Genomic DNA, 26,853 nt, shown 5'->3' with positions numbered 1-26,853 from the left:
ACACTCGATTGGGAGCCGCCCAGAGTGGCTGGGGAAACTCAGACAGATGGGCGGGGTATAAATAATACATTATTATTTTTATTTTTATTACATTGTAAGGTAAAGGTAAAGGTACCCCTGCCCGAACGGGCCAGTCTTGACAGACTCTGGGGTTTGTGCGCCCATCTCACATCTATTGGCCGGGGGCCAGCGCTGTCCGCAGACACTTCCGGGTCACGTGGCCAGCGTGACAAAGCTGCTCTGGCGAGCCAGAGCCGCACACGGAACGCCGTTTACCTTCCCGCTGGTAAGCGGTACCTATTTATCTACTTGCACCCGGGGGTGCTTTCGAACTGCTAGGTGGGCAGGCGCTGGGACCGAGCAGCGGGAGCGCACCCCGCCTCGGGGATTCGAACCGCCGACCTTTCGATCGGCAAGCCCTAGGCGCTGAGGCTTTAGCCCGCAGCGCCACCCGCGTCCCTTATTACATTGTATGCCACTCTAAAAGCCCAGATAATGTACACTGTGAACTGGGCACATCACCTGGGCACCGCAGTCAAAGAAGGATAGTGCCAGGCTGGAAGGTGTGCAGAGGAGAGTCTGGAAGCCAAGCCTTGTGAGGAATGGTTGAGGGAGCTGGGTCTGTTTAGCCTGGAGAAGAGGAGATTGACAGGAGATATGAGAGCCACCTTTAATTGACTCTGGAGGGCAGGACCTGAACCTGTTGATTCAATCTGCAAGAACGGAGATGCCTGCTAATACAGTTGTACCTTGGTTGTCAAACGGCTTGGCTCCCGAACAAATCGGCTTCTGAACACCGCAAGTGTTCCAGTTTGCGAATGTTTTTTGGAAGCCGAACGTCCGACGCTGCTTCCAATTGAGTGCAGGAAGCTCCTGCAGCCACTTGGAAACCACGCTTTGTTGTTGTTTAGTCGTGTCCGCCTCTTCGTGACCCCCTGGACCAGAGCACGCCAGGCTCTCCTGTCTTCCCCTGCCTCCCGCAGTTTGGTCAAACTCATGCTGGTACCTTCGAGAACACTGTCCCACCATCTCGTCCTCTGACGCCCCCTTCTCCTTGTGCCCTTCATCTTTCCCAACATCAGGGTCTTTTCCAGGGAGTCTTCTCTTTTCACGAGGTGGCCAAAGTCTTGGAGCCACAGCTTCAGGATCTGTCCTTCCAGTGAGCACTCAGGGCTGATTTCCTTCACAATGGAGAGGTTTGATCTTCTTGCAGTCCATGGGACTCTCAAGAGTCTCCTCCAGCACCACAATTCAAAAGCATCCATTCTTCGGTGATCAGCCTTCTTGGATCACTGCCTTGCCGTGGCAAAGGGACTTGAATAACTCAGAGAAGCTATGAGCCATGCCGTGCAGGGCCACCCAAGATGGACAGGTCATAGTGGAGAGTTTTGACCAAATGTGATCCACCTGGAGCAGGAACCGGCAAGCCACTCCAGTATCCCTGCCAAGAAAACTCCATGGACAAAGACAACAGGAAGCCACGCTATGATAGGAATTTTGAGGTCTTAGATATATGGTGATGTTCATAAGTGTACCAACTAAGCATGTACATAGATCAGCACAGGAAGACCGACCTGAAACCATTTTGATTCCCCAACTGACCAAATGTTTTCCCTGCAAGGAGGAAGGGGGAGGGGCAGGGGGGCTTCCCATTGTCTCAGGAATTGAGTAATCTGCATTTTAATTGGCGACAGACTATCAGGAAAGGCAATCAGATAATCTGGCAAACAGGAAAAACAACATTCAAATTTCCTGTTTTAGACCGCCTTTTCTGTGATGTAGGTATGATGTATCTAGGGGTGGTCTTGATCTACAGGGTGGCAATTTCAAAAGTCTATATAAGGCCTTGCGCCATTTTTCTGGGTCCCTCCTCTCTCCTGTGTGCGGGGAGTGAGGACCCTGTTGCAACAGATCAATAAAGACCAGGCTTACTAGCTGCTTTGCTTCTCAATATTCTCAGGTTGGCCTTTGTTATTTTCTCCTACCGATAGGGAACCTACATAAGGACTCTATATGGGCTCTTGGATACCCCATAAGGGAAAAGGGCAATTTTTGTTTACAACAACACCTTGGTTTTCGAACGGCTCTGGATTGAGTTCAACAACCAAGGTACCACTGTATCATGAAAAAAGTTTCCAACCATGAGAGCTATTTGACAGTGGAACAGAAGACCTGGGGAGGTGATGCTTTGCTTCATTGGAGGCTTTGAAACAAGAGGTTGGGTGCCAGGGAGTGCCAGGGATTCTTGGGCCCAGATTCCTGAATTGCAGGGGGTTGGACTAGATGACCCCCTGGGGTCTCGTTCATCTCTACAGTTCTACAATTCTGGCAAAATGCATTAGATTGAAATCGAACGCAGCCTTTCCCTGGGTGTCCTTGGACCTGTTGGCCACCACTTCCACCCCCCCAAGTCCATATCCTGTCCCCACCCCACCCCAGGAATAACATAAACCAGACTGGACTGCAGTTCACACACAAAAGATTTAATCACCTCCGAAAAAGCAGCCACACCCTGTGATGGAGGAAGAGGAGCTGGATGGCACTGGGAGAACTGGGAGGGCGGGGAATGGATGATGGCGAGGGGGGGGGACGGGACAAAGAGGTCAGGGCGATGGCCGGGTGTGGCAGGCACAGGTTTTTAATGTAAAAACTTGTGTTCATCAACACTCAAACGTTGTTGTTTTTTTTTGGGGGGGGTTGACCTTGAAAAGAAATAAGAGAGTCATGGTTTGGGTAGAAGTTAGAAGAGGACATTTGGGGGGGGAGTTGCAGGGGAGGGAGGGGTCTTGCATGACTTTAAATGGGGGTGGGAACAGGGTCGGTTTCAAAGGTTTTAAGGAAAAAGGAAAGGGGGGGTCTGGGTGTCATCAATGTTGGAAGTGGGGCAGGCGAAATGGAGGACCATAGATTTTGGGCGAGTGGGGAGGGAGGGGTGGGCTGGCAGAAATGTGGGCGAAGGCAGGGAAATCGGGGGGGGGGGGTGTCGGTCGACGAGTTCAAATGACTTTTCTGATGAATGAACACACCAAACACAGAATTTCTTTTTATCTAGACCAGCCAGATACAATAAATATAGTAACCGAATATTGTCTCCGTGGGTCCTGGGGGTGGGGTGGGGTGTGCAGCAAATGGGAAGGGGGACCCCCCACCCCTCCCTTCCCTTACATCGGACCCCCACCCCGGTAGTAGTTTTTCTGTGGTCTTATGCTCAGTTCTCTCCTGAAATAATTCCCCCCCAATTCTCTCCTTTTTTTTATTGGAACAGTTATTAATGCATAAAGAGGAGGAAAGGGGAAAAAAAGAAAGAAAAGGATCTTTGTTTAGTTTTTCGTGTCATCTGTGCATATGTGTCTTTCCTTGGCCTCCCGCCACCCCCCAACCCCCCAACCCCTTTCCCAATGCTTTTGAGCACTGGCACCCCTAAAACCATCCACAGCCCCCCCATCTCTCTCTCCCAACACCCTTTTTCCGGGAAACTGAACTTTCTCCCCCTTTCAGCGAAAAAAACATGGTCCAGTTTCCCTTCTCAATCTCTCTCTCTCTCTCTCTCTCTCTCTCTTTGTGGCTCGGTTAAGGCACCGCCGCAGGAGATTCTGGAAACGAGCGGTCAATTGCGGAAGAGGTTGGGGGGCAAAGGGGGGGCGGGCCGGATCCGCCCCTTGCCCCCCGGTGAATATTTCGGCCTGAGTCTCTCTCTCTCTCCCCCCGGCCACCTTCCCTGCCTCCTTTCCTTGGTTGGTCTGCCCCCAACGAGTTGTGCGTCCGGCAAGTCCCTCTGTCCGTCCGTCCGTCCCCCCTCCCCGCCGCCCGCCCCCCGCTTTTCAGACTGTGCTTTCGAGCATCCATTCTGTGCTGCTAAAAGTGACCCTCCTGTGGCTCAGGGGGTCCTCGTCCGAGTTCAACTGCGAGGTGGACATGTGTCGCTTTGTCCGTGCCCGACGAGGGTAGCTGTGGCTCTGGAATAGCGAGTAGTCCCCGTCGAAGGAGTGGCGGTGATGGTGAGTCCTGGACAACTCGCGCGCGGGGAACCCCACCAAGCCGCCGCCACCGCCGCCCATCTTGGCCCGCAACGGCGGCCCCGACCCGGCGTCCTTGACCACGCACAAGGAAACCGTCGAGCCCCTCAGGGCACCTTCTGCCTGCCCTTCGTCAGAAGACAAGATGGCCACCGTATGGAGGCTGGTGGTCATCTTGGAACCTCCTCGGCTGTCCAGCTCCGTCAAGGCAACGTCTTGGCGGCTGGGCGCCTCTCCTGCAACGTCCCCCCTCGGAGGAGGCTCCTTGGAGGCCACTTCTTGGAGAGTCTCGTATTTGTCCTTGGAGGACGAGCGGGGAAGGGCGTGGGCGTGGGGCTGGTTCCCGTTGGTCTGCGAGTAGACGTTGCTGACTTTGGCTTTCTTGTGCTCCTCCTGCCCGCTGTAGACTTTGTACCGGATCATGAGGATGATGATGAAGACCAGGACGGAGGCCACGATGATGCCCCCGATGATGATGATCATGGTGCCCCCCAGGAACTGGGTGTGAAGCGAGTGGCACTGGGTGGCCTCGCCCTCCGTGGTGAACTGGACGCAGCCCACCACCCGGGTGGCCGTCAGGGATGTCACCCCGTCGTCGTAGACGGCCAGGACGCACAGGTCGTAGTCCCGGCCGGCCGCCAAGTCGTTCACCAGGAAGGTCTTGCTGGACGAGGGGATCATCCTGGGGGGGCGAGGAGAGAAGGAGACATTGGGATCAAACAAATTGAGGGTTAGAAACAGCACCCAGCCACCCCTTCCTCTCTCACGGGCCTCATTCTTGCATGGCTTAGGGCCCTCATATCTACGGGACCGCCTCTCCTGGTCTGCCCCGCAGAGGACATTAAGGTCCATGAATAACCACAGTTTAGAGGTCCCAGGCCCTAAGGAAATCAGATCATCCACCACCAGGGCCAGGGCCTTCTCAGTGGTGGCTCCCACCTGGCGGAATGCTCTGTCCCAGGAGACCAGGGCCCTGCAGAATTTAACCTCCTTCTGCAGGGCCTGTAAGATTGAGCTATTCCGCCTGGCCTTTAATTTGAACTCAGCCTGATCTTTTATTTCCCTTCCCTTCTCTTCCCTCCCCCTCCACTTTTATGAAGATCACCCGCTCTGAGACCCCACAGCTAATTCTCCCCTGGCCTCCTCGCTGGCCCAAGTAGGACCAATTCAGCCAGCTAGCCCTGGGGATTATCTAATTGATTTTTGAATTTTATTGTCATTCATGTTTTCACATTGTATTATATGATGTCTTCATAATTACGTGTTTTAAATTTGTTGTTAGCCGCCCTGAGCCCGGTTTTTGAACCGGAAAGGGTGGGGTATAAATAAAAATTTATTACTATTATGTAACTTTCACAAAATCATAGAATTGTAGAGTTGGAAGGGACCCAGGGGTCATCCAGTCCAACCCCCTGAAATGCAGGAATCTCAACTCAAGCATCCATTGTAGATGGCCATCCAACCACTGCTTAAAAATCTGCAAGGAAGGAGAGTCCACCACATCCCAAGGGAGGCCATTCCATTGTCCATCAGCTCTTACTGTCAGAAAGTAATGTTTATTCGGAATCTCCTTTCTTGTAACTTGATGCCATGGGTTCGAGTCCTACCCTCCAGAGGAGGAGAAAACAAGCTTGTTCCATCTTTCACGTGACAACCCTTTTTATATTGGGAGATGGCAGAGGAGGGTGACCAAAATGATCAAGGGTCTGAAAACCAAGCATTACAAGGAACGGTTGAAGGAGTTGGGCATGTTTAGCCTGGAAAAGAGGAAACTGAGAGGAGATAGGATAGCCATCCTCTAATATCTGAAGTCACATGGAAGATGGAAGAGGTTTGTTTCTGTTTTTCTGAATCATCGTCATCATATATTCTTTTTCTTTGGTGATCACTCATATCTGAGTAAGATTGTTTTTCATGAACACGATCTTAACAGTGAGTCTGTAAGTGACTGTGGAGGCCAGTTCTGGATCCACACGTCCTTCCACAGTGGGGACATTGGTTTCCGGGCAGGAGTTGATCACGGTGTGGATTTGCCAAACGTGCCTTCCTCTTAGCACGTTTCTCCCTTGCGTCCTGAGTACAAGTGCCTTCAAATCCCATGACACCTTTGGTGAAGGCTGTTCTCCAACTGGAGCACTCGCAGGCCAATGTTTCCCAATTGTTGGTGCTTATACTACATTTCATAGAATCATAGAATCATAGAGTTGGAAGAGACCACAAGGGCCATCGAGTCCAACGCCCTGCCAAGCAGGAAACACCATCAGAGCACTCCTGACATATGGTTGTCAAGCCTCTGCTTAAAGACCTCCAATTTAGTGATTGCACTAAATAATGATCTCAGGGCCAGTTGCAACGTTTAGTAAGTAGGGAGTGGAAGGGATGAGATAGGTTTTAGGTTATGTTATGCCTTTAATAGGTCATGCTATATTCTGGATTATGTTATGTTTTATAGATTATGTCTAAATAGGATGAGAGTTCGGAGATACTTGCAAATGTATATGTGTACCCGGTCTTTGGGTGGGTGTTTGATTTTCGTTGTTGTGTATACTGTGTATATACGGACAATGACAATAAATTTATCTAATCTAATCTAATCTAAAAAGGAGGAGACTCCACCACACTCCTTGGCAGCAAATTCCACTGTCAAACAGCTCTTACTGTCAGGAAGTTCTTCCTAATGTTTAGGTGGAATCTTCTTTCTTGTAGTTTGGATCCATTGCTCCGTGGCCGCTTCTCTGGAGCAGCAGAAAACAACCTTTCTCCCTCCTCTAGGTGACATCCTTTTATATATTTGAACATGGCTATCATATCACCCCTTAACCTCCTCTTCTCCAGGCTAAACATGCCCAGCTCCCTTAGCCGTTCTTCATAAGGCATCGTTTCCAGGCCTTTGACCATTTTGGTTGCCCTCCTCTGGACACGTTCCAGTTTGTCAGTGTCCTTCTTGAACTGTGGTGCCCAGAACTGGAGATTTTAAAGATTTGCATTGAGACGGTCTTTAAACCTCTTTTGTTGACCACCAGCATTACACTTTCCATTTTTAAGTTCTGAGTAGAGGAGTTGCTATGGAAGACGATCATCAGGCATCCACACAACATGACCAGTCCAGCGAAGTTGATGTTGAAGAATCCTCGCTCCCTTCTTACTGGCTTGCTCCAACCACTCTGAGCCCAGAAGACCTGAACCAATGGCTTCAGATTGCACCAAAGGAGATTTCGACTGAATGTCAGGAAGAACTTTCTGACAATAATAGTTGTTTGACAGTGGAATGGTCTCTCTTGGGAGCTTGTGAACTCTCCATCCTTGGAAGTTTTAATGCAGAGGTTGGATTCTCACCTGCCATGGATGTTTTAGCTGAGATTCTGGCATTGCAGCGGGTTGGACTAAATGCCCTTCCAACTCGACAATTCCATGATTCTATCCCTACCTGGCATCTTTACTTAAAACGGAGTTGGGAAATGATATATAATGAATTGGGAAAAAAAAATGTTTAAAATAACTTTTTCTTTAACCCCACCCCCCCGAAACCTTTCTTTTAGGAATTTTAGGTGCTGAAATCCCAAGGGAGCAGAAAAGTTTATTTATGTATGCAACCACGGCTGCGTGAATATTATTGGCCCAGAGATGGAAAGAAGATAAAGTCCCGACCAGAGAAGAATAGAAGATGACTTTGATGGATTATGCCGTAATGGCAAAAATGACCGGAAGAATCAGAAATCAGGAAGTCCAAAATTTTAATAAATATTGGGGGAAATTATCTTAAAAACCATTGTAAACAGTTAAAATCGTTAGTAGGATTGGAATAACACTTGTAATTTAATGTTGAATTGTGGATATAATGGAGATGTAAAAGATTTGGATTATTATAAAAGATGCAGGAGGAAATGACCACAAAGGGGGGGGGGAGTCCAGGAGATTCCTTTAATCTTGTTTTTATGTTCTTCATGTGCCTCCTCTGTGAGAACAGGGGAAAACGAGAACAGGGCCTTTTCTGCAGTGGCTCCCTGTCTGCGGAATGCTCTCCCCAGGGAAGTTCACCTGGCACCATCACTATACACTTTTAGGCGCCAGGCAAAAACGTTCTTCTTCATCCAGGCCTTTGCCTGTCTTGATCTACATCCTATACCCTTTTAAAAAATGGTGGCTCTTTGGGGGGTTTTATATTATTATTGGGTTGCTGGTTTCGTTTTGATTTTATGTACAGTGGACGCTTGGGTTGTGAATGTGATCCATGTGGGATGCACATTCACAAACTGCCTCTGCACGTTTGCTCACGCGCGGGTTGCGATTCGGTGCTTCTGCGCATGCGCAAAGCGCAATTTAGCGCATGTGCGACTGCCGAAACCCGGAAGAAACCCATTCCGGTGCTTCCAGGTTTCGGCGGTCCGTAACACGGAAAACGCAACCTGAAGTGGCTGTAACCCGAGGTACGACTGTATTTGATATTTTATGTGAACTGCCCTGATACCTTTGGGTATAGGGCAGTATAGAAATCAAAATAATAACAATAATAATAATACTGATGGTGATGATGATGGTGATGATGATGTATGTTGGATAAGGTAAAGGTAAAGGGACTCCTGACCATTAGGTCCAGTCGTGACCGACTCTGGGGTTGCGGCACTCATCTCGCTTTACTGGCCGAGGGAGCCAGCGTACAGCTTCCGGGTCATGTGGCCAGCAGGACTAAGCCGCTTCTGGAGAACCAGAGCAGCACACGGAAACACCGTTTACCTTTTTTACCTTGTTTACCTTGTTTACCTTGGGGATGTTTAACCTGGAAGAAGAGTTTGGATTTGATATCCCGCCTTTCACTCCCTTTAAGGAGTCTCAAAGCGGCTAACAATATCCTTTCCCTTCCTCCCCCACAACAAACACTCTGTGAGGTGAGTGGGGCTGAGAGACTTCAGAGAAGTGTGACTGGCCCTAGGTCACCCAGCAGCTGCATGTGGAGGAGCGGAGACGCGAACCCGGTTCCCCAGATTACGAGACTGCCGCTCTTAACCACTATACCACACTGGAAAAGAGGAGATACAATAGGCATATTTTAACAACTCAAGGGCTGTCCCATGGAAGAAGGAACAAGCATGTTTTCCCCTGCTCTGGAAGGCAGGACCCGAACCAATCGATTCATGTTACAAGAACAGGACATTCCAACGAAACATCAGGAAGAACAACCCTTGGGAGGTTGTGGATACTTCTTCCTTGGGGGGTTTTAAGCATCTGCCATGGATGCTTTAGCTGAGATTCTCGCATTGCCGCGGGTTGGACTGGATGACCCCAGGGGTCCCTTCCAGCTGGAGGGTCCCTTCCTATGATTCTATGATCTTTCTCTTGGAATGGTTGGTAAAGGTCTCTCCCTGATGCCTTTGAGAGCAGTTGCCAGCCAGAGCCGTCAGCACTAAGCTAAGTGGACCAGTGTTCTGGCTCCAACTAAAGCAGTAGCAGCTTGTGTTCTTAATAAATCTGCATGGGGCTTCCACACAACCCGACTCTAAATAGTATTTCTTTTTAAGGGGGAAAAAGTGAGAGTGTGTATGTGAGTTTTAAAAAGGAAGGTGGAACAGAGGGTCGGGCCCAAGGGTTCTTTCACTGCCTTTGCCGAGGGTTGGAGTCCCTTCCAAGCCTATATTTTTAGGATTCTACAAAATAGAATAGGTAAAGGTAAAGGGACCCCTGACAGTTAAGTCCAGTCGTGGCCGACTCTGGGGTTGCGGCGCTCATCTCGCTTTACTGGCCGAGGGAGCCGGCGTACAGCTTCCGGGTCATGTGGCCAGCAGGACTAAGCCGCTTCTGGCGAACCAGAGCAGCGCACGGAAACGCCGTTTACCTTCCCGCCAGAGCGGTACCTATTTATCTACTTGCACTTTGACGTGCTTTCGAACTGCTAGGTGGGCAGGAACAGGGACAGAGCAACAGGAGCTCACCCCGTTGTGGGGATTCGAACCGCCGACCTTCTGATCGGCAAGTCCTAGGCTCTGTGGTTTAACCCACAGCACCACCCGCGTCCCACCAGTATGTTGGATATGTGATTGTAAAGCTGTAATTTGAAAAAAAAAACACACAACCAAATAAATAAAGCAAAAATAAAGTGAAATAAATCGGAGGTGGGGTAGGAGAAGACAGATGCTCAGCACCTTTCTATGTCCTGGCAGGCAAGGGATGCAGAGGATCCGGGCGGGAGAGGCGGGGAGGGGGGGGGCTTGCAAAGGGGTCCACGGACTGCTGAAGTGCCGCACTTCTGCAGAGCACTCGATTAGTTCCCATTTATTAGCAGAAGCGAGTGATGGAGAGGCCTGAGGAGCAGCAGGCAATTAGCCAAGAATTATAGAACCGTGTCGCCAACAGCTGCAATTTTCTGGGGGTGGGAAAGACAGGAGGGAGGGGGAGAGGATATGTTGGGGGGGGCGACACACAGATCGCACGTGGCCCAGGCGACCTGGCGGGAAGATGGATTGATCCGGCCGGGGAGGGGAGAGAGCAGGATCCATCATCCTGCCAGCGGAAAGGATTAGCCGGCGTCAGCCTTCAAAGAAACAAGGTATCTAGGCCTCCACACCAGGGTCTCGCTGGGTCTCCACATCTGTCTCCCACTGCCGGAACATGGCGCCTCTGAAACGGGTGAATTAATCATCAGGAGAGAAGGGGCAAGCTTCTTCCCCATGTCCTTGGGAAACTGCCTCTGAGAGGATTGGACAAAATCTGGGAGGAGAAGGCTACCTGTGGCTTCTGTTGGTGGTGCAGGTCCATTCTGTGTCCAGGGCAGCAGTTTTCCAGCTCCATCTGGTATGCAGGATGAGACTGTTTTGCCAGAGTGGTGCATACTGGGCCGAGGCCGTTTAGGGCTTTCAAGGTCAGCACCAACACTTTGAATTGTGCTTGGAAACGTCCTAGGAGCCAATGTAGGTCTTTCAGGATTGGTGTTATGTGGTCTCGGCGGCTGCTCCCAGTCACCAATCTAGCTGCCGCATTCTGGATTAGTTGTAGTTTCTGGGTTACCTTCAAAGGTAGTCCCACGTAGAGCGCATTGCAGTAGTCCAAGAGGGAGATAACTAGAGCATGCACCACTCTGGCGAGACAGTCCGCGGGCAGGGAGGGTCTCAGCCTGCGTACCAGATGGAGCTAGGAGACAGCTGCCCTGGACACAGAATGGACCTGTGCCTCCATGGACAGCTGTGAATCCAAAATGACTCCCAGGCTGCACACCTGGTCCTTCAGGGGCACAGTTGCCCCATTCAGGACCAGGGAGTCCTCCACACCAGCCCATCCCCTGTCCCCCAAGGATAGTACTTCTGTCTTGTCAGGATTCAACCTCAATCCATTAGCCGCCATCCATCCTCCAACCGCCTCCAGACACTCACACAGGACCTTCACTGCCTTCACTGGTTCTGATTTGAAAGAGAGGTAGAGCTGGGTATTATCTGCATATTGGTGGACACCCAGCCCAAACCCCCTGATGATCTCTCCCAGCGGCTTCATGTAGATGTTGAAAAGCATGGGCGAGAGGATGGAACCCTGAGGCACCCCACAAGTGAGGGCCCAGGGGTCTGAACACTCATCCCCCAACACCACTTTCTGGACACGGCCCAGAAGAAAGGAGTGGAACCACCGTATGACAGTGCCCCCAACTCCCAGCTCCTCTAGATGGTCCAGAAGGATGTTATGGTTGATTGTATCAAAGGCCGCTGATAAACCATGGTTGCAGCTGACTGGGCAATATGCCCCAAGTTGGCAAAGACTGGTCTGCTGTGACATCAGACACAGCCAACATCTCAGCTGCACATAAAATCCAGGCAGGATGCTGTTTCTGGAAGGTGCCGCCCCCTCAATGCCTCTGAGATGCCTACAAGCCGCTCCTGAAGGCCACAGCCCTTTCCTGAAGTTTGTCGCCAATATCTGGCACTCTGAGGTGCACTGCGCCTATCCAAGGAGCTTCTACGTAGCCACCGCAGCTACAATTTCCAACAGAACAGCCAGCGAACAGCCAGAAATGACACCTGGGACCGTTGGCTTGCAAAGCAGGTGCTCTGAGCTACGACACTCCCCCTAAAAATGCACTAAAATCTCAATTCTGAATAGAAGGATGATTTACTGTGAACCTAGGACCTTATAGCAAAGTCGGTCCATCGGTCTATCCAGCTCAGTACTGTCTACACGGACCGACGGAGTCTCTATGGGATTTCAAGCAGGGCTCTCCCCCTGGCTTGCCTGGAATGGTGACTTCTGCCTTGCAGGGAGTTGGACCAGATGATGTTTCGGGTGCCTTCTACGAGTCTGTGCTGCTGGGGATTGATCCTGGGACTTTGGGTGAGCAAGGCAGGGGCTCTAACCACTGAGCCACAGCACTCCCCCGGTTCTAGACAACTGACTAGCTTAGTTGGCTAATCATGACAAGGTTGCAGGTTCGATCCTCCTAAATCCAACTCAATCCAACTCAATGGTGCAACGTTGGGAAATGTCAATCATTTCTCCTACCTGGGCAGTTATCTTTCCACAAGGGCCGACACTGATGCCAAAATCCAGCATCGCCTGAGCTCTGCAAGTTTGGATTTCTCCCGATTGAAGCGCAGAGTGTCTGAGGACTGGGACATTCGCAGGGAAACCAAAATGCTTGTTTACAAAACTATTGTACTACCAACCTTAATATATGCTTGTGAAACATGGACCACTTACAAAGGCCATCTCCAACTTCTCAAAAGATTCCATCAATTGTGTCTCCGGAAAATTTTACACATCACTTGGGAAGACAGGCGAACTAATGCCAGTGTACTGGAAGAATCAAAGATCATCTGTGTTGAAGCAATGATTCTTCAACATCAACTTCGTTGGACTGGTCATGTTGGGCGGATGCCTGATGATCGTCTTCCAAAGCAACTGCTCTATTCCCAACTTAAAAATGGAAAGCGTAATGCTGGTGGTCAACAAAAGAGGTTTAAAGACTGTCTCAAGGCAAGTCTAAAAAATGTAGTATAAACACCAACAACTGGGAAACACTGGCCTGCAAGTGCTCCAGTTGGAGAACAGCCTTGACCAAAGGGGTCTTGGGCTTTGAAGACACTTGAACTCAGGACGCATGTGAGAAGCGTGCTAAGAGGAAGGCACGCTTGGCAAATCCACACCGGGATCAACTCCCGCCTGGAAATCTATGTCCCCACTGTGGAAGGATGTGTGGGTCCAGAATTGGCCTCCACAGTCACTGTTAAGGCCGTGTTTATGGAAGACAATCTTAGTTGGCTATGAGGGATCTCCAAAGAAGAAGAAAAATCTAAAGGTTATGGGTTCAATCCCTGCATTGGGTGAAAGATTCCCGCCTTGCAGGTGGTTGGAATAGATGACCCTCAGTTCTCTGATTCTAGTGCTGCCATGCTGAGCACAGAAGGAGAAAGTATTTGAGGCTTCTTTCATGGCTACTTTCTTGCCTCTGCGCCTGAACTCTGCTTTAATCTTATTGCTGGCTTTGTGACAATTCCTGGCAGGGAATCCCAGTATGAGCAGCTGTTCCACCTCTCCTGCTCTCCCCTTCGCGAGAGATGGCTGCAAGGTGGCAGGAGTGGAGGAGATAAGATGTGCAGGATCGTCGGATCTCTGGAAGGGGAGGGTGTCAAAGCGGAGAATCTCCTCGGGGAGGCAAATGGAGGGGAACGTGCCGGGGGGTCAGTGGTGGAGCCCCTGCTCTGCATGCAAAATCGTAGAATCATGGAGCTGTAGAGTTGGAAGGGAACCCGAGGGTCATCTAGACCAACCCCGGGCAAATCAGGAATGTGCATGTGTCTTTGAATGAACAGAACAAATGAGATTAAGATTGCGAGTCAAAGGAGTGGGGAGTGTGCGAATCCAGGGCTGCTTAGCTTATTTTTGGGTTGCTATTTCGTTAGTTCCTAATTTATGAATATTGTTGTACTCGGTGAATCCTACAATAGGACTTTTGTTGTTCTTGGGCTGGTTAGCTTATCTTTTTAGTTGTTTGGTTCACCGCGGTTCATAGATTCTGATTGTATCACTGGTAATTTTAAATTGCTTAAATTCTTAACAATTCTATAGGATTTTATGTGATTTACGTTGCATTGTTGCATTCTGTTGCATTCCTTTCTGTTGTCGTTATTTATTGTTTGTAAGCTGTTTCGCTATTTAATGAAACAATAAATCCAAAGAAAAGGAAAAAAGGAATATACAGCTGTCCCTTACAGGGATCGAACCTGCAACCTTGGGGTTATCAGCAGCACTCTCACCAACCTCACTCTCTGTGGCAGGCATCCCCAACCTGCGGCCTTCCAGATGTTTTGGCCTACAGCTCCCATTATCCTTAGCTGATGATGGGAATTGTAGTCTCAAAACATCTGGAGGGCCGGAGTTTGCCTATGCCTGCATTTGAGAACTAAGGTACCACTGCATGTATTTAGGGCAAAGCCTTATATTAAATGCAGACCCTTATATTTGCAGAGCAATGCCAAACCTAGACAGCATCTTGAAAAGCAGAGACATCACCTTGCCGACAAAGGTCTGTATAGTTCAAGCTATGGTTTTCCCAGTAGTGATGTATGGAAGTGAGAGCTGGACCATAAAGAAGGCTGATCGCCGAAGAATGGATGCTTTTGAATTCTGGTGCTGGAGGAGACTCTTGAGAGTCCCATGGACTGCAAGAAGATCAAACCTCTCCATTCTGAAGGAAATCAGCCCTGAGTGCTCACTGGAAGGACAGATCCTGAAGCTGAGGCTCCAAGACTTTGGCCACCGCATGAGAAGAGAAGACTCCCTGGAAAAGACCCTGATGTTGGGAAAGATAGAGGGCACAAGGAGAAGGGGACAACAGAGGACGAGATGGCTGGACAGTGTTCTTGAAGCTACCAGCATGAGTCTGACTAAACTGCGGGAGGCAGTGGAAGACAGGAGTGCCTGGCGTGGTCTGGTCCAGGGGGTCTCGAAGAGGCGGAGACGACTAAACGACTACACAACATATTTGCAGACCGTTTGGGTTCCAAGTTGTTTGAGTATCAAGGCGTTTGAGCAGGCACAGGCAAACTCCGGCCCTCCAGATGTCTTGGGACTACAATTCCCATCATCCCTAGCTAGCAGGACCAGTGGTCAGGGATGATGGGAATTGTAGTCCAAAACATCTGGAGGGCTGAGTTTGGGGATGCCTGCTCTATTCCCTCTCCTCTCTGCTCACCCAGCTCCTGCAAACACCTTCCCACTTTCGAATCATTTCCCCAGCAAAAACATTTCCTGAGATCCTTCGCCTGCCTTATTTATTCATTTATATTAATCTTTTTCTATGCTTCCCTTCCTTTGTTGCCAGCGCTGAAGGCAGCCATTACGAAAACAATAATAACTATTAAAAAAACACCCACCAAAAATTAGCATCCCACATAACGATAATTAAGTCAAATTACTCGTAAGATTGTAAATACATATGATTATCCCTAATGCCATAACACGGCGAGAAATTTAACAATAGCTGTGCGCCGATCAAAACCTGCATGGATTTGGGCTGCGAGCCTGCGCATGCTTACTTGGGAGTAAGCCCAATGGGACTTTGTTGGGCTTACTTTGGAGTAGAAGTGCACAGGGTGGGGCTGTGCTGGCAGGCTGCAGGACCAGCTACAAAGTCTGTCCCACTCAAGTCGGTGGGGTTTACTTCTGAGTAAAGGAATAATGCATGGGGGGAAACTATAGCTCAGGCATTCAGAAGAACAAAAAATAATTAAATCGCAGGGCTGATCTCACGTAGGTAGACTTCTTTGGAGACTTGAGTGGGAGGTTGCTCAGTCCCTACGTTCAATGGCTTGTCTCTCAGAAGACTAAGAGATGTCATGATAAAAAAGGGTAAAGGGACCTCTGACAGTTAAGTCCAGTTGCAAACGACTCTGGCGCTGTGGCGCTCATCTCGCTTTACTGGCCAAGGGAGCCGGCATACAGCTTCCGGGTCACGTGGCCAGCATGACTAAGCTGCTTCTGGCAAACCAGAGCAGCGCACAGAAATGCCATTTATCTTCCTGCTGGAGTGGAACCTATTTATCTACTTGCACTTTGACGTGCTTTTGAACTGCTAGTTTGGCAGGAGCAGGGACTGAGCAACGGGAGCTCACCCCGTCGCGGGGATTAGAACTGCTGACCTTCTGATCGGCAAGTCCTAGGCTCTGTGGTTTAACCCACAGCGCCACCCGCATCCTACCTTACTAGGAGTCAAATACCACCGGCACATCATTTTCATATAGTTTCCTTTCAGGGTACAATGTTTTCCATAACCTTCCCAATCTGAAAGATGGATAAGGGTTAAGGTAAAGGGACCCCTGACCATTAGGTCCAGTCGTGCCCGACTCTGGGGTTGCGGCGCTCATCTCGCTTTACTGGCCGAGGGTGCCGGCGTACAACTTCTGGGTCATGTGGCCAGCAGAACTAAGTCACTTCTGCCGAACCAGAGCAGCGCACGGAAACGCCGTTTACCTTCCCGCTGGAGTGGTACCTATTTATCTACTTGCACTTTGACGTGCTTTGGAACTGCTAGGTTGGCAGGAGCAGGGACTGAGCAACGGGAGCTCACCCCGTCGCGGGGATTCGAACCACCGACCTTCTGATCGGCAAGTCCTAGGCTCTGTGGTTTAACCCACAGCGCCACCCGCGTTTATCACATGCCGTGATAGATGACTTCAAACACCTGAAGGGCTGTCCCGTGGAAGATGGAGCAAGCTGGTTTTCTGCTGCTCTGGAGGGAACGACCTGAACCAACAGATTCCAATGACAAGAAAGTAGATCCCAACTCAATGTTAGGAAAAACTTCCTGGTGGAACGGACTCCGCTGGGAGCTGGAGGACTCTCCTTCCTTGGAGGTTTATAAGCAGAGGCTGGATGGCCATCTGTCAGGGATTATTTCGCTGTGACACCTGCGTGGCAGGGGGTTGGGCTGGATGACCCTCGGGGGTCCCTTCCAACTTCACAACAGTATGATTCCATATTTCAGAAGAGGCTGAGCAATTTCAAAAACTCAATACATTTCAACTCCCTAGTGAGCCCTCCTGCTGGAAACTCACATGATAGATCACTGCAGCTTCAACATCTCCGTAACTCTGTTCCTATATGAAGATAAATTTCTCTCTCTCTGGTGACTGGGAGTGGCTGCTGAGACCATATAATACTGGTCCTGAAAGACTGGTCCTGAAAGCTCCATCTGGTACGCAGGATGAGACCCTCCCTGCCCACGGACTGTCTGGCCAGAGTGGTGCATGCTCTAGTTATCTCCCGCTTGGACTACTGCAATGGGCTCTACGTGGGGCGACCTTTGAAGGTGACCCAGAAGCTACAACTAATCCAGAATGTGGCAGCTAGACTGGGGAAAAGCCGCCAAGACCATATAACACCGGTCCTGAGAGATCTGCATTGGCTCCCAGTACATTTCCCAGCACAATTCCAGGTGTTGGTGCTGACCTTGAAAGCCCCAAATGGCCTCGGTCCTGTATATCTGAAGGAGCGTCTCCATCCCCATCGTTCAGGCCAGCCACTAAGGTCCAGTTCCGATTGCCTTCTGGCAGTTCCCTCCCTGCAAGAAGTGAGGGCCTTCTCGGTAGTGGCACCCTCCCTGTGGAACGCCCTCCCGCCAGATGTCAAGGAAATAAAAAAACTACTTGACTTTTAGAAGACATCTGAAGGCAGCCCTGTTTAGGAAAGTTTTTAATGTTTGAGGTTTTATCGTGTTTTTAATATTCTGTTGGGAGCCGCCCAGAGTGGCTGGGGAAGCCCAGACAGATGGGTAGGGTATAAATAATAAATTATTATTATTATCTCCACACCCACCCATCCACACCCACCCATTAATACCCCATGGCAATACAAGCCCCAGCCCATAAGTCCATCCATGTGGCAGCCATGGACACCGCCCCGACCACGGCGCAGCGACTCGAACGGTGCAACGGGCCCCGACCCACGTCACTCGCCTGTAAACCAGAGAGTCATCCAGGGAGCTGTTGTACTGGATCTGGTACATACGGATGCCAGGGATGTGCCGTTCAGACGGCCAGTGGATGACCACCGAGGTGGACGTCAGGTCAGCCGCCACGATCCTCTTGTCCAGGTGGTTCTTGGTGTCATTGGCGCCCGATTTGGCAGAGGTGGTGATGTCCGACGAGCCGGGATCGGGCTCCTTCATGTGACCCGTGTTGTTGACCAGCAAGGGGAGCGGGACAATGCAGATCTCGACGGGAGCCGTGTCCTCGCCAGCGGCGTTGGAGGCGATGCAGGTGAAGACCCCGTTGTCCTTCAAGGTGGTGATGAGAACTTCCAGGGTCCCGTTCTCGAAGACGGTCGTGCGGGTGGTGTTGTGGATCAGCTTGCCATCGGGGGCGATCCAGTGGATGGAGGGCTCTGGGTCGCCTACCGCCTTGCACTTGAGGCTGACACCTTGCCCTTCCATGATGAACGCCTTGGAGGAGTATTGGCGGGTGATGAGCGGGGGCTCGCAGATGAACTCCTCCTCAGGGATGGACCAGAAATACTTGTCCATCAAGTGTTCCGGCGAAGCGCAAGTCTCCAGGTCATCCTCTCGGGTCAACCTACGGAGCCAGAGGAGCTCGCAGTTGCAATGGAGCGGGTTGCCTCCAAAGCTGATGGTCAAGGTGGACGGGTGAGTCCCACGCACGTTGGCCAACACTTGGGCTCTCAAGAAGAGGTTGTCCGGGGGCAGCTTCTGCAGCCGGTTGGAGGTCATGTCCAACCGGACCAGCTTCTGCAGCTGGGAGAAGGTTCCCTCGGCGATGTGGTCGATGAGGTTGTGGTCCAACGTCAAGGTGTTGAGGGTCACCATCTGCCCGATGGCCTCCCAGGGCAGCGTCTCCAGGTTGTTGTAGGAGAGGTCCAGGTCCTCCACGGTGGAGAGGAACTCGTCAAAGGCAGAAGGCTCAATGTGGCTGATCTGGTTGTTGCCCAGGATGAGGTGGCGCAGGTTGCCCAGCCCGCGGAAGTGTTCGTTCTTCAGGGCGGCCAGGCGGTTGCTGTTCATGTGCAAGGCCCTTAAGGCACGCAGGTCAGAGAAGGCGTAGGGCAGGATCTGGCTGATGGTGTTGCGCGAGAGAGTGAGGTGCACCAGGCTGGTCATGTTGGAGAAGTCCTTGCGGCGGATGACGGTGATGAAGTTGTCCGTCAGGCGCAGCTCCACCGTCCGCCGGTCGATGGTGGGCGGGACAAAGAGGAGGCCCGTCTTGGCGCACAACATGGTCAGCGTTGGGGAGATGTTCTGGCAGATGCATCGGCCGGGGCAGTGCTGAGCTTTCGCCATGGTGCCAAGCATCAGAAGAGGCAGGAAAAACTTTTCCATCGTACCGGCACACGCCGTACCTGCGGAGGGAAGGGAGAGAGGCGTCAGTCGGGGACACAAGCGTGTCGGCAATGAATCACACGGAAGAAGTGACGTTAACTTTATCAGAACAAACAAGGTCTGCTCAGGAGTGCCAGGCCTCATGAGCGTAGCAACACTTCTTGGTGGGTCTTGCCACTGTGAGGGAGTTGTGAAGACTAAAGGCAGGGTTGCCAAATGTCCACTTTTTCCAGGACATGTCCTCTTTTTCTGGTCTGGTTGCCATAGGTCCATTAGACTCAGATCTAAGGCACCTGGCTAAGCTAGTCTGCAGCAGAGAATGGCAACAGAGCAGTATCTTAAACTAGCTAAAGGTAAAGGGGTAAAGGAACCCCTGACCATTAGGTCCAGTCGTGGCCGACTCTGGGGTTGTGGCGCTCATCTCGCTTTGTTGGCCAAGGGAGCCGGCGTACAGCTTCCGGGTCATGTGGCCGGCAAACCAGAGCAGCACACGGAAACGCCGTTTACCTTCCCACCGGAGTGGTACCTATTTATCTACTTGTACTTTGAGGTGCTTTCGAACTGCTAGGTTGGCAGGAGCTGAGACAGAAGAATGGGAGCTCACCCCGTCGCGGGGATTCGAACCGCCGACCTTATGATCAGCAAGTCCTAGGCCCTGTGGTTTAACGCACAGCACCACCCACGTCCCCTTAAACTAGCTATATACTGTATAAATCCCTTCTCTTGTGGCTGAACTAAAAGGATGCTGGTTCAGCTACAAGATCTTGGAGAAGGCGTTAGTGAGGGCAAGAGTTAACACCCCCCTGCCCTTAAGGAGAGTCCATATGCACATGTTAAACAGTTCAATGAATGAAAGGATTTGCTGCGACAATTAACAACTAGGATACAAAAAAAGGGAGGAGGAGGAGGTCAAAGAAAGAAGGTAATGACAATTAAGGATTTGAGAATATTGGATTTGTTTCTAAATGTTTGTGTTATATTTTTGTCTTTTGATCGTGTTGTGTTATTTTTTGATTTTGATTTTTATTAATTTGTATTGTTTGATGTGGTTTGTTTTTTCTTGGTTTTTCTTTCTCTTTTTCTACTTTGTTTTCTTTTGTAATTCTAAAATTTTTTCAATAAATATCATTTTAAAAAAACAACAACAGTTCAATGAATTGTGCTGGGCACACTGATGATGTGAACACGAGCCCAAATACTTTCATGTGGCAAGTGAGGGAGCAACAGATATTATTATTATTTTGCTGCTGAAAGTTAAGAACAGGCATCCCCAAACTCAGCCCTCCAGATATTTTGGGACTGCAATTCCCATCATCCCTGACCACTGGTCCTGTTAGCTAGGGATGGTGTGCAAGCTGTTATTCAGAATTGTGCACGCTAACCACAGCAAAATAGTGTATTGCACAAAAAGTTGAAAATAAAGACCCCACCCATTATAACTGATTGGTTAAGGAAAACCTGGCAAAGGAGCTTAATGATAAAACGCAATATATAAAACTCAAGAAAGCAAATTTATTGAGAGGTGGGCTCTGCTTTTACATTGTGGAATGGCAATGCAAAGCACAATGCTTAATCTACTCACTTTACTTTAAAGGTCTCTCCTGCCCCCCTTGCTGTTTGATGTACACAAAGTTCCCGCTATGCAACCACTCGTACGAATATTCATTTATCCGAACACAAAGAATTAGTACCCAAACTTTGCTATACACACTGCAGGTTCAAATATCCAAACATCTGGACTTGCATATCGTACTGTAAACAGATAATCGGTGCTTTTTTTCTTTTAAAAAAATGTTTAGGGGTAGTCTCATTTTCCTACTCATATTGAAATACTGCCCCTTGATGAGGCCAAACTTAAGATTCACAAAATGTCAAGAGGTATGCGTCCCCCCAGGAAAAAAGCACTGATCAGCCTTAAACAAACCTCACTTTTTTGTGTTTTTCTGGTCTGCGGAAGCTGTTTTGATGGAAACCATGGTGGGATCAGAAAAATAAGGGAGTATTTGCCCCTTCCTTGTTTCACTTCTGCACAGTTTCAGGCGGTTTCCCTGGGTTTCCCTTTTCTCATTTTGGGGTCCACATTCGTGGTTGGGAACGCATTAGCAATTCCTGCATAGGAATCAATCGGAATCGCTGCTTTGTTACGCAAACGCCCGCCTAACGAACAATTTCCTGCAAACGCATTGCGTTTTATAGCGGGACCTGCATGTATCATGGTCTTGGCTAGAAAGTGCAATAATGTAGTAATAATGAAATAATTTTTAAAGGGGGAAAAAAAGAATGGTGTATGCATCAAACATGAAATACAGCTGCAATCGAAATTATTCACCCCCTCCCATTGCAAATCAGGTTCATTATCAAAATGTACAGACTTTCAGCTGTTTGCAATGAGCAAAGCAAACAGAAGCAATTGAAATGGCTCCATCGACAGAGGCTTTGAGTGGTTTCCCCCAAATTCAGCTGAAAATGCAACTCACTACAGTGGACGCTCGGGTTGTGAACGTGATCCGTGCGGGATGCACGTTCACAACCCGCAGCATTCGCAACCCACAGCGGCGCATCTCTGCATGCGCGGGTTGCGATTCGGCGCATGCGCAAAGCGCAACTTAGCACTTCTGCGCATGCGCGGCAGCCAAAACTCGGAAGTAACCCGTTCCGGTACTTCCGGGTTTCGGCAGTCTGTAACCCAAAAAAGCAACCTGAAGCATGAGGTATGACTGTACAGTGGTGCCTCGCAAGACGAAATTAATTCGTTCCGCGAGTTTTTTCGTCTAGCGAATTTTTCGTCTTACGAAGCACGGTGTCGGAAAAGTTTTGGAAAAGCTTCAAAAATCACCAAAAACCTCAAAAAAGGCTACCACACTGCGTTCTATGAGTTGCTCCTCGAAGTCAAGTCGCAACTGTATTAACGGTGTTAAGAAAAAGGAAACAAACTTGCAAAAAACGCAAGACGTTTTTGTCTTGCGAAGCAAGCCCATAGGGAAATTCGCCCTGCAAAGCAGCTCAAAAACTGCAAAACCCTTTCATCTAGCGAGTTTTTCATCTTGCGAGGCATTCGTCTTGCGGGGCACCACTGTATTTGCTCATTGCGGACAGCTGAAAATCTGCACATTTTGATAATGAGCCTGATTTGCAATGGTGAATAATTTTGATTGTATATACATATATAGATATATCTATATTGTCAGAATTATGTCCTGATAATACGTGCTGGGCAATGACGAACCTAGACAGCATCTTAAAAAGCAGAGACATCAACTTGCCAACAAAGGCCTGTATAGTTCAAGCTATGGTTTTCTTAGTAGTGATGTAAGGAAGTGAGAGCTGGACCATAAAGAAGGCTGATTGCCAGAGAATGGATGCTTTTGAATTCTGGTGCTGGAGGAGACTCTTGAGAGTCCCATGGACTGCAAGAAGATCCAACCTCTCCATTCTGAAGGAAATCAGCCCTGAGTGCTCACTGGAAGGACAGATCCTGAAGCTGAGGCTCCAAGACTTTGGCCACCTCCTGAGAAGAGAAGACTCCCTGGAAAAGACCCTGATGTTGGGAAAGATGGAGGGCACAAGGAGAAGGGGACGAAGGAGGAAGAGATGGTGGGACAGTGTTCTCGAAGCTACCAGCATGAGTTTGACCAAACTGCGGGAGGCAGTGGAAGACAGGAGTGCCTGGCGTGCTCTGGTCCAGGGGGTCACGAAGAGTCAGACACGATTCAACGACTAAACAACAACATATTGCCAGAATTATGTCCTGATAATATGTGCTGGCCTCCCCACCAGCACGTCCTCGTCGGCCCTCGTTCTCGGCTCTCAGGAGTCACGACACAACCCCGCCGTGAACGTTTCTCTCTGCGCCCGGGCAGACGGTCCATTTTGTCTGCCCGCTTCTCGAGACGACGTGGTGAAGGGGCAGCGGCATTGAAGAGGCGTCGGAGGACCCAGATGAGGAAGCGGAGCCTCTTTTCCTCCCCTGACGGCGGCTATTAATACGTCTCCTATTATGCCACTGGGTGTCTGAAGTCCTCCTTGGAGCCGAGGGACACAGAATGTGGCGCGTCTCAGAACAAAGGCTGCCTCCTTTGCGCTCCTCTGAAGAGCGCTTCACCCACCAGCGATTACCTTGGGAAACAAGGCTCCACTGGAAGGAGAAGGAGGAGGAGAGGCAGGAAGGAGGATTGCGGTCGGGGAAGCGGTGGGCGGGGAATGTTATAGATGCTGGCAAATTCAGGGTGAAGGAGAGGGCTATTGGAAGCTACAAGCCACAATGGCTCAGCTCTGCCTTCCCTGGTCGGAGGCAGCAAGCCACGGAAGAAGAGAGCACTTAGAACAGGGGCCAGCAAACTTTTTCAGCAGGGGGCCAGTCCACTGTCCCTCAGACCTTGTGGGGGCCGGACTATATTTTGAAAGGGGGGGGAATGAATGAATTCCTATGCCCCACTAATAACCCAGAGATGTATTTTAAATAAATGCACACATTCTACTGGTTAGCCATATTTTAGAGCACAAATATTTCAATTTATTTCCTGTCCCTCTTTTGTTGCCCTGTAGGGCACATCTGTAGGGGACAAAGAAGGCTGATCACCGAAGAATGGATGCTTTTGAATTCTGGTGCTGGAGGAGACTCTTGAGAGTCCCATGGACTGCAAGAAGATCCAACCTCTCCATTCTGAAGGAAATCAGCCCTGAGTGCTCACTGGAAGGACAGATCCTGAAGCTGAGGCTCCAAGACTTTGGCCACCTCAGGAGAAGAGAAGACTCCCTGGAAAAGACCCTGATGTTGAGACAGATGGAGGGCACAAGGAGAAGGGGATGACAGAGGATGAGATGGTGGGACAGTGTTCTCGAAGCCACTAACATGAGTTTGACCAAACTGCGGGAGGCAGTGGAAGACAGGAGTGCCTGGCGTGCTCTGGTCCAGGGGGTCACGAAGAGTCGGACACGACTAAACAACTAAACAACAACAAGGGCACATCTGCATAGCCTAAGACAGGGGTCAGCAAAAGTTTTCAGCAGGGGGACAGTCCACTGTCCCTCAGACCTTGTGGGGGGCCAAACTATATTTGGAAAAAATAAATAAATGAACGAATTCCTATGCCAGATGTGGATAGAGGAGGGTGACCAGGAGGAGGATGATTCTGGAAACCAAGCCTTGGGATGAACGGTTGTGAGAGCTGGGCATGTTTAGCCTGGAGAAGAGGAGACTGAAGGGAGATATGAGAGCCATCTTCAAAATACCTGAAGAGCTGTCACCTGGAAGATGCTAAGGGGAGTAGGACCGGAACCAATGGATTCAAGGTGCAAGAAAGGGTCATGTAGCCAGCAGAACTAAACTGCTACTGGCACACCGGGACACCGTGATGAGTGCCAGAGCACATGGAAACACCGTTTACCTTCCCGCCAGAGCGGTACCTATTTATCTACTTGCACTTGACGTGCTTTCGAACTGCTAGGTTGGCAGGAGCAACGGGAGCTCACCACCATTGCACGGATTCGAATCGCCAACCTTCCGATCGGCAAGCCCAAGAGGCTCAGTGGTTTAGACCAGGTACCGCTGCAGTGGGAAGGTAAACGGCCTTCCGTGTGCTCTGGTTTCCGTCACAGTGTCCCGTTGTGCCAGAAGCGGTTGAGTCCTGCTGGCCACATGACCTGGAAAGCTGTCTGTGGACAAACGCCAGCTCCCTCGGCCTGAAAGCAAGATGAGTGCCGCAACCCCATAGTCGCCTTTGACTGGACTTAACCGTCCAGGGGTCCTTTACCTTTTACCTTTACCTTATGTGTAAATAAACCATATATCATTAAGACACGGCAGTCTCCACTGTGCTTCATTCCCAAAGGTAATCCAAAGCCCAGGCAAGCATCTGGAACCTTTGGAATTTGGCTCCCCTTGGAGACTGCGGTTTGCATGCAATACTATAAACACTCATTAATTTAAAAGGAATAAATCCCTGGCCACTCACCAATGGCCGGTGGCTCTGTTTCTGAATTTAGCTGAATTTGTTTCCCACAAAGCCATGCCCATGTAAACGTCTATTTATTTAGCGGGTTTATATATTGCCTGTCACCAAAAAAATGAGGTGGATAGCAAAAATTCACTGGAAACGCAATGCAGGAAAGCATAGACACACAAAAGCCAGATTAATTAACAGTGACTGATAGCCCATAGTTCAGCATTCTGTTTTCACAGTGGTCGACCAGAAGCCCTTATGGGAAATCTGCAAGCAGCACCAGAAACATAAGATCCATTCTCCCCTCCTGCGGCCGCTTCTGACAATGGATGCAGTGCATAGCCCATGTGGCTAGCAACCCTCTCCTCCATGCGTTCGCCTAACCTTCTTTTAAAGCCACGAAGATTGGTGGACACCACTGCCTCCTGTGTCGGAGAGTTCCGCAGTCTAACTCTCCACCATGCAAAGATTTTTATCTGTTCTAGAGTAATGAGAGAGAACTGAGCGGTGCAACTGCTTGGGTCGGGGCAAAAATAAAGTCGGCCCCAGCTACCAACCAAAGGAACCCTTGATAAAATATTTGAGCGGGCCAGGAGCCGCCAAAGTTGACAGGCATTGACATTCAAAGGGCATGCATGTGCCACACCGTATGATTGATTATGCTGGGCAAGGCTTACCTGCCCCCAAATATCTTATTCACGTTGGCACCCCTGGCACCAGCTGTCACCTGCCACTCAACGCAGGCTTGTTTACACAGGGATTGATTGACAGCGCCTTGCTCCCCCCTCCCTGACTCAGAGCTGGCTCCTGTTTTTTCAGCCGCCGGCGAACAGCCGCCTTTGCTCACCTGCCCTTTGCTGGGATGCGTGGAATTAGCCCTCAGACACCCTCCTGCCACACAAAACCTTTGCATTTGCAACCCCTCCGACCTGCGCTGGCCTGTCCCTCAAACCGCAGCCACTGTTCTCAACTGCTCCAGCCACTGCGCCCTTGGCAAGGTCTGGCGACTCTGCTCTTTATTATTATTATTATTATTTATTATTTTTTATATGCCTGTTGTCTTTTTCCATGGAGTTTTCTTGTTCAAAAAAACGAAGATCATGGCCACTGGTCCCATCACCTCCTGGCAAATAGAAGGGGAAGAAATGGAGGCAGTGAGAGATTTTACTTTCTTGGGTTCTATGATCACTGCAGATGGTGACGGCAGCCACGAAATTAAAAGCCGCCTCCTTCTTGGGAGAAAAGCAATGACAAACCTAGACAGCATCTTAAAAAGCAGAGACATCACCTTGCCAACAAAGGTCCGTATAGTTAAAGCTCTGGTTTTCCCAGTAGTGATGTACGGAAGTGAGAGCTGGACCATAAAGAAGGCTGATCACCAAAGAATGGATGCTTTTGAATTCTGGTGCTGGAGGAGACTCTTGAGAGTCCCATGGACTGCAAGAAGATCCAACCTCTCCATTCTGAAGGAAATCAGCCCTGAGCGCTCACTGGAAGGACAGATCCTGAAGCTGAGGCTCCAAGACTTTGGCTACCTCATGAGAAGAGAAGACTCCCTGGAAAAGACCCTGATGTTGGGAAAGATGGAGGG

At 49.9% G+C, this 26,853-nt stretch overlaps 1 protein-coding gene across 1 annotated transcript in view; it reads right to left on the bottom strand.

Annotated features, from left to right (window-relative positions):
- Positions 1-2,474: 2,474 nt before the first annotated feature.
- The window catches only part of LRFN1 (leucine rich repeat and fibronectin type III domain containing 1), a 147,273-nt gene continuing 122,894 nt past the window's right edge, over positions 2,475-26,853 (bottom strand). The window contains exons 2-3 of the mRNA XM_082231083.1: positions 17,945-19,340; positions 2,475-4,698 (exon numbers count right to left, since the gene is read on the bottom strand). Of these exons, the coding sequence (XP_082087209.1) occupies positions 3,822-4,698; positions 17,945-19,320 (2,253 nt within the window). The 5' untranslated portion in view covers positions 19,321-19,340 and the 3' untranslated portion in view covers positions 2,475-3,821. The remainder of the gene's footprint in view (positions 4,699-17,944; positions 19,341-26,853) is intronic.

Source organism: Podarcis vaucheri (assembly GCF_965113315.1).
Source record: "Podarcis vaucheri genome assembly, chromosome: 7".
Classification (NCBI taxonomy): domain Eukaryota; kingdom Metazoa; phylum Chordata; class Lepidosauria; order Squamata; family Lacertidae; genus Podarcis; species Podarcis vaucheri.
The sequence above is the reverse complement of the archived record's forward strand: the minus strand, read 5'-3'. Positions and strand labels throughout refer to the sequence as shown.